We start from the raw sequence: 14,643 nt of genomic DNA, 5'->3' as shown, positions 1-14,643 counted from the left end.
TTGGCCACACCTGTGGCATGTGGAAGTTCCTGAGCCAAGGGTTGAAACTACACCAAAGCAGTGACAACACTAGATTCTTTTTCTTTTTCTTTTTTTTGGGGGTCTTTTTTTTTTTCTTTTTTTTTTTTAGGGCCACACCCTCGGCATATAGAGGTTCTCAGGCTAGTGGTTGAATTGGAGTTGCAGCTGCCAGCCTACACCACAGCCACAGCAACGCCTAGATCCGAGCCATGTCTGCAACCTACATCACAGCTCACAGCAATGCTGGATCCTTAACCCACTGAGAGAGGCCAGGGCTTGATCCTTTGTCCTCATGGATACTAGTTGGGGTTGTTACCACTGAGCCACAACGGGAACTTCAATACTAGATACTTAACATGCTCAGCTGCCAGGGAACTTAGGAAAAATTTTTAAAAATCAGTGTTGTACAAAATGAGATCAGTATAATCTTATAAAGTTTATTGTTTGTTGGTACTTCCATTGCTTGAAGTCCATTGTTTAACATTTCGTTATGTAATGGACTATATAATGATGCATTGTTTTACTTGTGTGGTACTTGCTTTGGCAAAAGGAAGAGACCAAGAAAGAACAGAAAGTAATGTACATGTTACTGGAGCCCTGTTATCATAGTGGATAATTGGAAACAACTCCAACATAAAATACTTAGACAGTTTGGCAAACTTTGACATATAATGGAATGTAAGAAAATCGTGAATATAAACTAAGTTTTTAAAAAGTAGATGTTGGAGTTCCCATCATGGCGCAGTGGAAACAAATCAGACTAGGAACCATGAGGTTGTGGGTTCGATCCCTGGCCTCGCTCAGTGGGTTAGAGATCCGGCATTGCCGTGAGCTGTGGTGGAGGTTGCAGATGCCGCTTGGATCTGGCGTGGCTGTGGCTGTGGCGTAGGCTGGTGGCTAGAGCTCCGATTAGACCCCTAGCCTGGGAACCTCCACATGCTGTGGGTTCGGCCCTAAAAAGACAGAAAAAAAGTAGATGTTAAGATAGTACAGACTCAAAAAAATGATGGGGAAGAATATATTTTTTTTGAATCCCAGGAGCCATGGTCGGCTGTGGTATTGTAACAGTAGCTCTATGTTTTGGGTCAGGCCATTGTGTCGCTTTAGCCCCTGTGATTTAGGATGTTATCTCTCTGTACCAGTTTCTTTATCTGTAAGATGGAATTGATAATATCTGTCCTGTCTGTACCACAGAGCTGTTAGGAGAGGCAGATGTAAGAATTTGGGAGAGCATTTTGGAATGAGTGATCATTCATTCCCCTGGGTATCCTCAGGGTAGAAGCGTCTGCCCTTCAGAAAATCAGCACTGGATGCAAGAGTTGCAGATGAGGGTTCAAGAAGGACCTGGCTTCTTATTTCAGCTTACTATTACCTGGCTGTGTGGTTTTCTTAACCTTTTCAGTATCCATTTCTCATATCCAAAATATAGGCATGGTTAGAATTGCCGCCAAAGTCATTTCTGGTTTTAAGATTCTGCACGAGTTTAAATACTTCAGAAGCATTCCCTGCTTCAGGCTCTGACATAGCAACTCTTTTTCCTTGCTTTTTTAGATGTTGTTCCTGTGGTGCTTGTTTATCTGCTCAAATTATTCCAGCCTTGTTTCGGGAATCTGGAACTTACTCTTTAAGGATACCTGTGTTATATGGGATTTTTTTAAATGTAGTTCTCTCTTCCCTGAAAAGTTCTAGGTTTTGTCTATATTATGTTGTGTTAATAATATTGCAGAGCATACCTGGTTATGTCCTAAGGTCAGAGGTTGTCAGTCTTTTGTTTTTTAAATTTTGTTTGTTTAAAGTAGAAGTAGTTTGCAAACATGAAATGGACAGCTTGACCAAAAGTCTCAAAACACTATTCTCTAGGCCTTCTGTGCCTTGAGGCCGCACAGAGATGCCATTTCAGTGACCGTTCCCTGTCCCCACTTTGGCTCACTCTCTGGCCTTTATGATTGCTTGCCTTGGGCAAGGTCCCTAATCCCCTTGTGCTTCACTTTCCCATCTGTAACTTGCCCGTCCTCAGGGGCTTGGCCAGGACAGCACTGGGACCAAGTCATTGCCTTTCCTGGGGATGGAAGTGATGAATAGAAAACAGAGTATTTTGTTTGCACAATCTCATTATCCTCTTTTCTTCTACATGCCCCACTTGTCAGCTGAAATTTAATTCTGAAGCTATGGCACATTTATAATTACACATTCGAAGTTGTGTTTATTTCATGTTGGCCAAAGGTTTCAGTTGAACAAGTTAACTAGTTCTGAAGTTGTAGATAGTATATACTCAACATTTCCATTTTTTCCTTAATTAGCCCTGGAATAGCCTCTCTATTATTGATGTTTTTATTCTTTCACTACTATGGAGAAAATAGTAAGTTGTTCATATTTGGTTGGAGAAATTGTCCTTAAAGGTTCTTATCAGGTGAAAGACTAGGAAGGAACCATTTCTTTGACCCAAGAAGGTGGGATGAGCCATGCTTTTTGTTTTTAAAGTTGTTATTCTATATCCTATGAACATTTAAGAAATGTGAACATTTTGGGGAAAATGACTTAAGTGTCAGATATAAAATGATGGCATTATTTTGGAATAAAGTTTTCAAAACAAACCAATAGATTAGTGAAGTCACTTTTTAACCTTTGGTTTTGCACAAATTAGTTTGAGATGGATTTAAAGTTGCGATTAGATATGTCACATTTAAGATCTCCTAACCTTCCTGACCATTTTCAGGTTTTGAAATATGAGTATGTGTATATGTGAAGATTACATATACACATACTGAAGATATAGTGAAGATTACACTTCAAAGTAGATCTTTAGAATAGTGATCCTTTTGCGATGTCTAGAAATATCAAATCACTACGTTGTGTACGTGGAGCTAATGTAGTGTTGTCAGTTATAATTAAACAATAATGCATAAAAGATCTTAACAAAGGTCACAAAGTGCTAGCCATGGGAACAAATTATAAACTTCCCTATACAAAGTGACATTGGGAAATTTTGGAGTCATGATTGTAAATATCTAGTCATAAGGCGATTATAGTGATCTATTAAAAAAGTTCTTTGTAGAAGACATTTATTTCTCCACCAGTTAGGAGCTAAGTAGTTTGGGCTTTGCTCATTCCTTTTTTTTTTTTTTTTTTGGCTTTTCTAGGGCCTTACCTGTGGCATATGGAGGTTCCCAAGCTAGGGGTCTAATCAGAGCTGTAGCTGCCGGCCTTCACCAGAGCCACAACACAGGATCCAAGCCACCTCTGTGAGCTACACCACAGCTCACGGCGACGCCAGATCTTTAACCCACTGAGCAAGGCCAGGGATTGAACCTGCAAACTCATGGTTCCTAGTCGGATTCGTTAACCACTGCACCACGACGGGAACTCCCCTGATTCCTTTTTAAGAGTAAAGTCCGACAAGATCCAGTCCCTATTTGCCGGACAGATGTTGCTGTGCCATCTTGATAAAATGTCGCTGTGAGCACAGGCCCCCTCTCCTCGTCTGTGCTGTGGGGTAAGTGGGCCCAGCACTCCTTTCCCAACCAGTTGCCTTCACTTTAAGAGTTAATGATGTCTGCAGGTGTGTTGGGATTAGCACTGTAAAGTTGTGTAAGGGGTTTTTCTTTCTTTTGATCTTCAGAAAGGGATGAAAGATAGCCATTAAACTCAAGGGATTAGATCCCCTCTCTTTAAAGACTTTAGGTGCCATAAATATTTCACTTCAGATGTAAGGTGAAGACTTGTGTACATCTGGGGGGAGGGCGGTGTTTTATATTACCAGTTGGGAATTATTCAGTCTCCACTTACAAATGAAATGATCTTTGCAGAGGACTTTTCTTCCAGCCTGTAGATCTGAAAAAAGGTGTGAGTTTATATCTTGGTAGTTTGTACCAATTTTTCCTTTTCATAACCCTAAACTCTTCATAAGTTAACATTTTACCTGCCTTGTGCCTTTTTGCCTCTTGGGTGCTCCCTCATTCCTTTGAGGTGCTCCTCAAAAAACTCCTGTTTAGTTTGTTCTAAAACTTTGAGAACAAAACCCCTTAGGAATGAAACTTTGCTCACATGTTATAAGTATATGGTCAGCTTTTTTTTAACCCCATATTTTGTCTCAATTTAAGGGGAAAACCTTAAATTGTTATTATTTAGAAAAGGAAAATGAGGTTAATGTACTGGCAGCCTAGTTAGTTATGGTTACTGCATTGTCAGAAAGTGGTGGGAAACAGAAGAAATCCGGCATCTTAGATTATGGTCTCAGCCCCACTCTACTCTTTCCCTGTCACCTACTCTGTCAGCTTCACTCCAGAAGGAAACACTGTGTTTTTTTAAATTTTTTTTTTTCCTTTGTGTGATTTCCTAGGGCGGGTTAATAGAAGCTTGTAGTGATAGCTTCTATTATCCGCTATAATATATGTGATATACAAACATTCCTTTTCCAGTGTTCCCCACGCTCCTTTTAATTTTGTTCTCTTAATTGTGGAAAATTTGAGTCACAAGGTACCTGACTGCAGGCAGTTTCAATATGTGGGTTCAAACCCAAAGCATTGTATAATGAATGTGAAGAAAGGAAAAAGTCGCCTTGTGCAGCAGATGATTTTTAGAGATGCGTTAAATACAGAACCAAAATGAATTAGCTGCAGACAGCCCATGGCAGGGGGTTTAAAGATTAAGGAATTAAGAGCCTCATGCTTAATAACACCGCAGAGCTTCTAGGTTAGGGGTCTGCTCAGTTACCGCCTTAAGCTTCTACTTCCGATGCTTCATGTTATAGGAATGACTCTATGTGTACAGCTTATCCAAACTTTAGGCCCATGGTATTACTCCAGGAGAAGGATGGGAGCAAAAAGAAACTGTGAAAGGTGTTTGGCAACGAGCAGGAGAGGGAGCTCACAAACTCTTTGAAGGTCAATTAGCCAGAAAATGTGCTAAAGACTGGGTGCTGTGCTGGATTACTGGCCCAAGAATTGCCCCCCAGGTCCTCCAAGTGGTCCTGCCGTTTGAGCACAGAGAGACAATTATAGACCTTGAGGAGATGCTACAAAAGCTTTAATTAAGGGACTTACTTACACCCCACTAAGTTCTGGAAATTAAATTCTTGTTTGTGCTTAGCTGATGTTTCTTTTGTCTGAGTTTCCACATGTATTTCAACAGAGAACACTATTTTCCCCAAATCTGTTTTCCGTTGGAAGCCATTCTGCTGTGATGGAGACCAGCAAAGCTGAGGGTTCAATGGGTGTAGGGAACTTCGTGGAAAAGTGGGCTGCGAGGCTCTTTCCGGGGGCAGTATTTTGGGCACAGGTTGAAAATTTTAGTATTCATGCACCTTGATACCACAGTAAGCCAGGAACTCTGTTTGGGTTTAAATACGTGATTAAAAGAAAAAGAAGGTACTTCGTAGAATTTGAATTTTAGAATTCCTCTTCACAAGGCAACACACTTTCCCTTGAATTGGCAGCTTTCTACTCGACCCAGCAGACTGCTCTTTTCTCCAGAAATATGTTTGTTTTGTTTGCTGATGAGATAAAAGTAGCCTCTGGCTCCCATCCGGGTCTGATATTTCCATAAGCCTCGACCTGTCTTTAGGTTCCTTTCAGGTGTGACTCTCAAACTTCTGGAAAGGCTGACCTGGGTCGCCTGGGTCCCAGCTAGAGCACTGTGATGGAGGGCTGCGCGGAGCCCCCTCCCGCTGCTGGAGGAGATGCTCTCATCTTTGAACTCGGGCATAATTGCGGCCTTGGTGGGGTGTGGAAGTTCCCTTTCTTTGTTAGTGAAGCCATCCTCGCTCGTCTGCCCTTTGAAGCCATTCATTTCTGCCTGCAAAGTTTGGTTTGAACCATAAAGATTTTTAAAAAGCACTAAGAGGTGCTTATATTCTAGTAATTTAAACTTTTCTTTCAATATTTCTAGTTCACATACGACATCAGTCAAGAGGTATGGGTTCTCTCTGTACCCTCTTGCAAAGCTTTGAAGGCACTTTTGTGTGATGCTCGATTTGTGTCCAATGAGACCTTCAGCCCTGTTCTAATTTAACAGAGGCATCAATCAGAAAATCTTCAGACCTTGTTGGAAACGTAAAATGGCAAGGAGTAGTCATTACAGGTTAAAATGTTCAGTTTTCAGCAAAGTGGAGTTTATGCAGAAATCCCATCAGTGGGCTCACTTTTTTCATGGGGTGGGTGGGTAGGATTAACACTGGACGGGAAGGCGAAAGGCCTTTTGATGCAGCCCCTAGAAGCAATGCCTGTGCACGGAAGACCTGGCTCAGGGCAGTTTAGGCTGCTTGTAGCAACTGGGATGGGTCTGGGCTGGGCTGAGAGCTTTTGCTATTTGTGTCATTTGGAATATCCCCACACTTGGATGTGTTTTAAATAATGCATAATATGAATTTCAGTTCTTTTTCTTTGGGAGAGGGAAAATTATATTTAGTGATAGAGCTATTTTTTTGACCAGGCATTTAACCAGTTAGTGAACTTAAAGTTTGGTACAAACTTCTGGAGAGAGGTCCAGCTGGCATTAGCATGCTTGCTAACTGAAGAAGAATGTAACTGAATTTTACTTAAAAACCACTGGTTCCAAAAGTTCTTTTATGAAGAAAAAATTCAAAGTTCTTATCTCTTAGGCTTTATTTTGCTAACATTGGCAGGACTAGCACATCTGGCTTAGATTGTAAAATAGTCTAGTTTTATGCTTCAGTTAAAATGTATCCAATCAAACTGGAGTTTGAAGATAGATAAAAAGGAAGGATTCTGGTACAGTGAGGATTCTTAAACATAGCAGGGTTATCAGGGAAGGTCTTAAAAACTTCCTCTCCTCTTTAAAAATAGGCTGGTGTCTTTGTCAGACAGTGTAGTTTACTCAGATATAATGCTGTTTTAGGGGTACCAGGGCAATGACTTTGGGGCAGCCCTTTCACCTCTACGATTTTTGGTTACACTACTTAACTGCCAACTTTTACAGACTCGTCACGTGAAGATTTATTTGGTGGGAGAGAGCAGGGTGGTTTTACCTTTTAAGTTAGGTTTTTATTCTGACAATTAAAACACGCCATCTCTGTCAGATGGAGCAATGTTCATCTCTCACTAAGGCTCTACATTATCAGTGTGGCATGGTTTCTGTATTATTTTACTTGATTCCTCTCTCCAAGTGTGGATTAGTGCACATAGCCAAATAATTATGCACTTCAGGTGCAGTTCATTGAAATTTTTGCTGTAATAAACAGTGAAGTGGAATTGTTTAGTTTGGGGGGATGTGAGAAACAGACCTCCTTACATTTCAGCGAGGTTGCTTTGAGGTTAAGAATGACAGTTAAAAATGTTTTTCAGGAATGTAAACAGACATCCTTCTGTGCTGATGGGGAAATATGGGTGATTGTCCTGTGTCTCCCTGGTACAGCTGGTATTGACTTGACAGTAGCAACCCCCCTATTCTGTTTCTTTATCATGCTGACCTTGGACCCATTAGTAGAGACTCAGCAGTTTACTCTTTCATAAATAATGCACTCGCTCTGAAATGGCAGGCTTGGAGGCTCATGGCCCAGCCCTGCTGGGTATTTACAGTTCATGTCAGTAAACGATTTGGTTGAATCAGTCAGGAGCTGTGGTGAGAGGAGTGAGTGAGAGGAGCGAATCAGCATTTGCTTTAACCTCAGCTGAGTATGGAGCGTCCATGAATTCCTGTGGCACTGGTAATTGAGTGAACACACAGTGGGCCTGCATGTTGGTCTGCTCGCTTGTTTTTTAGCTGCTGAAACCTCAGGGACTGGTACTGGCTTAGTAAGTGGTATCCATGCATTGGCTCCCAAATGAAGAGAGAACTTCCCTGTCTTGAGCAATTCCGGAGTCAATCCAGACTTGTTTGGGGCTGGCCTTTGCTGCAAGTTTACAGTAGGTGTGCCAAAATGGCTAAGAAAGTTCTCTTTCTGGCAGGAATTTAGGTCACTTTCTGGGCTAAGGCCTGCGCCTGCCAGTGAGAGTGCAGCTTGTCTTTCTGTAAGTAATGAGGTGGAGGAGAGTCATGTTTTGAAAAGGACATGAATTCAGTGTAGACTTTTTGTCCACCAAGGATTACTCTGGAAGAACCTGTTTTGAAACAGGTTCTTCCCAGGCAGAGCCGTTGGTTTTATGTTTCATCTTCCCTTTGTCCTTTTCAGAGCGGTGCTAGGTCTTCTCCTGACTCAGCTCCTTCGGCCTCCTTTTCTTCTTTTCTTTTTTAGGGCCGCACCCAAGGAATATGGAAGTTCCCAAGCGAGGGGTCACATCGGAGCTGTAGCTCCTGGACTGCACCACAGCCGCAGCAACACAGTTTCTGAGCCACATCTGTGACCTACACCACAAAAACTCATGGCAATGCTGGATCCCTGACCCACTGAAGGAGGGCTGGGATCAAACCCACATCCTCATTGATGCCAGTTGGATTCACTTCCGCTGAGCCACAATGGGAACTCCCCAGCCTTCTTTTCTTCATCCTGCCTGGACTCCTACGATAAAAAACACGGGGTCCTGACTTTCACATTTGCTCCTAACTTTTTCCTTATGAATCTGCTGGTGTAATGGCAAGTCCAGAAAGTGTGAGGAAGTAACTCCCGTTTCATGGCCAGTAGTGACATTGACTTTTCTCTCACTGTTTTTCAGGCCCTGCATTCTTCCCTGGCCGCTGTGCTGAGATCTTTGCCCGGGGTCAGAGCATCGGGAAGCTGGGGGTCCTTCATCCTGATGTGATCACTAAATTTGAGCTGACCCTGCCCTGCTCCTGCTTGGAAATCAACATCGAGCCGTTCTTGTGAAGATGGGTCTCTGTTTTGTGGCTATCGCCCCTCGGGCCCCTCTCTCCTTCCCAGTGCCCTTTCAGTCGTCCCCAGATGAACGTCCACCTGTGCTTGTGCATTAATGTTGAATAAAATACAGAGAAGTGTCTGGCTGTGTGTGTGGTACCGCCATCCCCGCTCCAGGCCAGCTTGTGCTTGTGCTACGCAAATGTGGCATCTGTGTGAGGCCGCCTTGTCCCTGAGAGCCATGAGGCAGGAGCCATGAAAGCCAGAGAGGCTTGTCACCGTCACCATCACGTCTGCAGGACAGGACGCTGTCCTTTTCCCCTGTGAAACAAGGTAGCTGATTAGAGCACACAGGCAATAGAACTAAGGATTTTTCTTATTTTCTACATATGATGCGTATTCATTACTGCAAAACAATAATATAACAGCATTTTTTGAAAACCTTTAAGACTTGGTGATAGTCTAGTAGTTGTGAAGTCATTTTAAAGTGAAAGGAAATAATGCACAGGATTCAAAGTCTTTGAGGGTGCGTAGGCACAGCCAGCTCCGTTCCGCTGGAAGAGTTACAAGGGACACGTGGTTCCGGGCACTGTGATCATTAGGAAGCAATAAAAACTTATTTTTACCCTAGGCCATACATTTTATTGAGTTCAGTGTTACAAAACCATGGTTTTAAGTACTTAATAGAGCTACTAGTTTGTCTTATTTTATCAGGAGGTCTTAGGTCTCTTTCTCCGAAGCTAAGCTGCAAGTCTGCTTTGTCTTAGCTCCTAATTTACTTTAATACTTGGATCTAGAATTTTCCAGTTAGGTACCAGGTATTGAAAAAGCTGGATCTAATGTTTGAGAAAAGGTCTCCATTACTACTGAAATGATATGAAACATAATAAAACGTAAATCTCTAAGTTCTAGTAGAACTGGAAGTTGCCACTATGGCACAGTAGATGAAGAATCTGGGAGTTCCCGTCGTGGCGCAGTGGTTAACGAATCCGACTAGGAACCATGAGGTTGCGGGTTCGGTCCCTGCCCTTGCTCAGTGGGTTAACGATCCAGCGTTGCCGTGAGCTGTGGTGTAGGTTGCAGATGCGGCTCGGATCCCGCGTTGCTGTGGCTCTGGCGTAGGCCGGTGGCTGTGGCTCCGCTTCAACCCCTAGCCTGGGAACCTCCATATGCCACGGGAGCGGCCCAAGAAATAGCAACAACAACAACAAAAAAGACAAAAAAAAAAATCTGACCACAGCAGCTCAGGTCACTGCGGAGGTATGGGTTGGATTTTTGGTCCAGTGCAGTGGGTTAAAGGATCCACCGTTGCTGCAGCTATGGGGAAAGTCACAGCTGTGGCTCAGATTCAGTCCCTGGTTCAAGAACTTACATATACCGTGGGTGTAGCCATTAAAAAATCTTAAGAATTATGTTACAGAGCTTTTGCTGCACCTACTGCTGAGACCACATTGAATCAGGGCAGCAGTGTCCAACTTTGCATGGTTTGTGATCCTGCAGACTGCCATCTGTTCCTGCCCAGTCCTGTTTTAAAGCCGATCCTTCTATTTCAGTAATGCAATGAGATAATGTTCATAAAAAATAATGCTCATCCAAAGGTTTGTATCCAGCGTTCATAAACATTTCTTACCATCTAAGAATTTTTTTAAAAATGGGCAAAAGATTGACATTCATATTGTGGCTCAGCAGATTAAGAATCTGACTAGTATCCATGAGGATGTGGGTTTGATCCCTGACCTTGCTCAGTGGGTTAAGAATCCAGCATTGCCGCAACTGTGGTGTAGGTTGCAGATGTGGCTCAGATCTGGTGGTGTAGGCCAGCAACTGCAATTCTGATTCAGCCGTTAGCCTGGGAATTGCCATATACCACAGGTAAGTCCCTAAAAAGCAAAAACAAGCCCACAAAAGATGGGACAGACATTTTCCAAAAGAAAGGAACATATGAAAAGATGTTCAATATCATTAGTCACCAAGGAAATGCAAATAAAATTATGAATTAAGATGGCTAAAATTAAAAAGACTGCCAACACCAATTGTTAGTGATACTGGAGCAACTGGAGCTTTCATAGGAGGCTGGTGGGAAAGTAAATGAACTCACCACTTTGAAAAATAGTTTAGCAGTGTGATAAATCACAAGACATACATCTGCCACCCAGCTATTATTCTTCTAGGTTTATTCATGGGGCCATACAAACACATTTATGCAAATGTCACTTAAAGAGATGGTTAGAGGAGTTCCCGTCGTGGCTCAGTGGTTAACGAATCCAACTAGGAACCATGAGGTTGCGGGTTCGATCCCTGGCCTTGCTCAGTGGGTCGAGGATCCGGCGTTGCTATTTGAGCTGTGGTGTAGGTTGCAGATGCGGCTCAGATCCTGTGTTGCTATGGCTCTGGCGTAGGCTGGAGGCGACAGCTCCCATTCGACCCCTAGCCTGGGAACCTCCATGTGCCGCGAGAGCGGCCCAAGAAATGGCAAAAAGACAAAAAAAAAAAAAAAAAAGAGATGGTTAGAGTATATCTACTTTGATAGAGCAAATTATAGCCAATGGACTGCTTCTTAGCCTCCCCTCAAAAGGAATGAATTACTCAAAACATGAATGAATCTCAAAGCACTACCCTAAGTGAAAAAAAGCAGACGTAAGACTACCTATGATCCCGCTTATATGAAGTGCTAGAAAAGTCAAAGGCAGATTGACTAGCTGGAACCTGTGGAAGAGAAATTGACTGCAGAGAGTTAAGAAGAAACTCTTTGGGGTGATGGAAATATTCTATACCTTAATTAGGGTAGTAGTGGCATTCCTGTTGTGGCTCAGCAGTAAAGAACTCAACTAGTATCCATGAGGATGTGTTTTTGATCCCTGGCCTTGTCCAGTGGGTTAAGGATCCAGCATTGCTGTGAGCTGTGGTGTAGGTTGCAGATGTGGCTCGGATCTGGCATTGCTATGGTTGTGTAGGCTGGCAGCTGCAGCTCTGATTGGACTGCTATCCTGGAAATTTCTTTATGCCTTGGGTGTGGCCCTAAAAAAATACAAAAAAGAAAGAAAAAATATATATATGGTAGTAGTTAAGATGTATATAATACCAGTAGAGCTGGGAGAGAAAAATTAATGCAATATCTTGTATTTTAATAATTTTACAGAACATCAGAAATACGTATAGTATAAAAGCATGACTTTTAGAATTAGCATGTCTGCTCATGATGGCTTACGGGTCCACTACCATTAGTGAGACATTTTGCTCCAGTTTCAGGTTCTCTGTGGTTGAAATCATGGTTTGTGGATCATGATAGCCATGGTTGAAGTGGGTGGAGCCATTTGTTCTGCTAGCAGCATAATTTTTGGATGGTCAGAGACAACTTATGAAAAACCCACTGATATCTAATTGTCTCTCCCACCATGGAAGGGGAAAGATCAACTCCATCCGCACAGGGAGTTGCTGGCCGCTGAAGCAGGAGACAGTAGGAGGAAAACCAGTATTGGGTACCTGGGAAGGTGAAACAAACCTTCAGCTAATGAATCTAGGCTCCACAGCTGGACCATCTTACACTTGTCCTCAGAGGCATTGGAACTGGAGCCAGAGCAGTCTGTGCACACTGCCAGAGAGCCTATAGCAGAGAAGACAACACCTGATTAGTAAAAACTGGGAAATTAGATTGACTCTTGTTCTAGACTACAGATAACTTCTACAGCCTGACATTCTGGCACTACTCTTCAGTTTATAAAGTATTTTCATGTGTGATTTTTCTCTCAACATAAATTTTTTTTTAACAATTGTGGGAATTAGAATAGAAATTCTCCCTGCTTTATAGGATGAGAACTGTTGGCATTCAGAGAGATTAATCATGTGCCCAGAAGTCACATGGCTAAGGAGTGGGTCTATGATGCCCAGTAAGAGTGATGAGCCCATCGGTCCCTCAGTGTTTTGTGTCAGTTGCCTGCTTACCCCAATGCTGAAGTGTTTGTTTTTGCAAGTTTTGTATTTTTATATATAAAATACTAAAGAACACAAGAAGTTAAAATGCTTCACAATTTTATAAAATCATACAAAGACCGACCATCCCAAGCCAATCTACCCTTCCTCTCCCAATCCTCAAAAGTAACCATTGTTAGCAATTTCGCTTATGTTGTTTCTGACATTTTCCTTGGTTTGGACAGTCAGACCCACACACATGCTCACCGTTTTGAGGTCATGCTCTACTTACTAGTTTGCAACAGATTTTGGTTTCTATTTTCCATAATATATCCCATGACATTTCATTTAGCATGTCCCATTTTTCCAGGTCAGTACTCAGACCTACCTTATTATTATTATTATTTTGCTTTTTAGAACCACACCTGTGGCATATGGAAGTTCCCAGGCTAGGGGTTGGATCAGAGCTACAGCTGCAGGCCTACGCCACAGCCAGATCCGAGCCGTGTCTACAACCTACACCACAGCTCATGGCAACACCACTGGATCCCCAACCCACTGAGCGAAGCCAAGGATCGAACCCACATCCTCATAGATACTAGTTGGATTTGTTTGTGCTGTGCCACAACGGGAACTCCACCTACCTCATTCTTGTAATGATGCAACATTCTATTGTATTGCTGTCCATAAGTTGTTCAACTAGTCCTCGTTGATGGACTTTCTGTTGCCAACTCTACAAACAGTGCTCCAGTGGACTTTAACATGCCTCCCACTAAAACAGCACTGGCTTAGGGACCAATGAAAATCCATTCTTGGAGTTCCTGTTGTAGCCCAGAGGAAACGAATCAGACCAGTATCCATGAGGATGTGGGTTCGATTCCTGGCCTCGCTCAGGCGGTTGGGGATCCAGCACTGTCCTGAGCTGTGGTGTAGTTTGTAGATGTGGCTCAGATTCTCCAGTGCTGTGGCTGTGGTGTCTGGCAGCTGTAGCTCCATTTCGACCCCTAGCCTGGGAACTTCTGTATACCAAAAGTGTGGCCCTATAAAGAAAAAAAAAAATCTATTCTTAATGGATGTGAGACTAACCATCCGGATTTGGCATTAGACATTTGAATGCCACATTGGAATATCTTCGCTCTTTCTTAGATGCGACTTGTTCTTGAGCAGTATATTATCCCAGGTGGTTAGATTTCTAGACGCAGGCGATGTTAAATTTTACTCTTGCCTTTCATAGAGGAGTAGCCTAACTAGGAACCAGCCAGCCAACTGCTGCTCCTGCCCTCAGCAGTGATGGACTCATTAGACACAATCTTGGGTCTCAGTATCAGCCTCTGTCTGTGCTTGGTGTTTCTTAGAAACATCACTGGCCACGTTGCCCAAGTACTGACTGGGCTTTTTTGTCTAGTTTATCCCAAAGCAGACAGATGGCCTTAAAGTGACACAACCACTTTCAGTAAAATAACTGCTCTAAACAACGAAAGTATTTGACACATCTGATATCTTCCAAGTTGTGACGGATGATAACGAACTTCAATAATATTATGTAAATCACTATTTTTTTTTACAGTCTAGGCTGCCATACATAATGAAATTCAGGGCAGCAGCTCACCTGTGGGATTTCGTTTCCACTACCTGCTTTGTTTTCAGGTTTCCTGCTTTCCTTCGACTTTGTAGTAAACAGAAAGAATGACAGCGAACATTGTAGGTAGACTGTGGGTTGAGCAAATAGCTCCAGCAAAGGGTTTAATCGCTTTAGGTCTATGTTTTTTCTCCTCCTTGTGACCCATGCAGGGTGGAAAGAAGATCCTCGAGGTATATGCTCAGGGGTTTCACTCTATAGGTTTGACCCTGAGTGTCTCCTATTGAAGGAAATCAGGATCATGACATGGTTCTGGGTTAGAACACGGTTTGAAAATATGCCCCCCCCCATCCACACCAACCTCTGTTAGGAGGCTGGCAAGAGA

General features: G+C 42.8%; 1 protein-coding gene across 2 annotated transcripts in view; it reads left to right on the top strand.

Annotated features, from left to right (window-relative positions):
• FARSB (phenylalanyl-tRNA synthetase subunit beta) overlaps positions 1 to 8,912 on the top strand; it is an 81,429-nt gene extending 72,517 nt beyond the window's left edge. For both annotated transcript variants that reach the window (XM_047773625.1, XM_047773624.1), the window contains one exon: positions 8,631 to 8,912. In XM_047773625.1, coding sequence (XP_047629581.1) covers positions 8,631 to 8,782 — 152 coding nt within the window. In that variant the 3' untranslated portion in view covers positions 8,783 to 8,912. The remainder of the gene's footprint in view (positions 1 to 8,630) is intronic.
• The last annotated feature ends 5,731 nt before the right edge of the window (positions 8,913 to 14,643 follow it).

This window comes from Phacochoerus africanus, chromosome 3 (assembly GCF_016906955.1).
Source record: "Phacochoerus africanus isolate WHEZ1 chromosome 3, ROS_Pafr_v1, whole genome shotgun sequence".
Classification (NCBI taxonomy): domain Eukaryota; kingdom Metazoa; phylum Chordata; class Mammalia; order Artiodactyla; family Suidae; genus Phacochoerus; species Phacochoerus africanus.
This window is presented reverse-complemented; position numbering and strand designations above follow the sequence as displayed.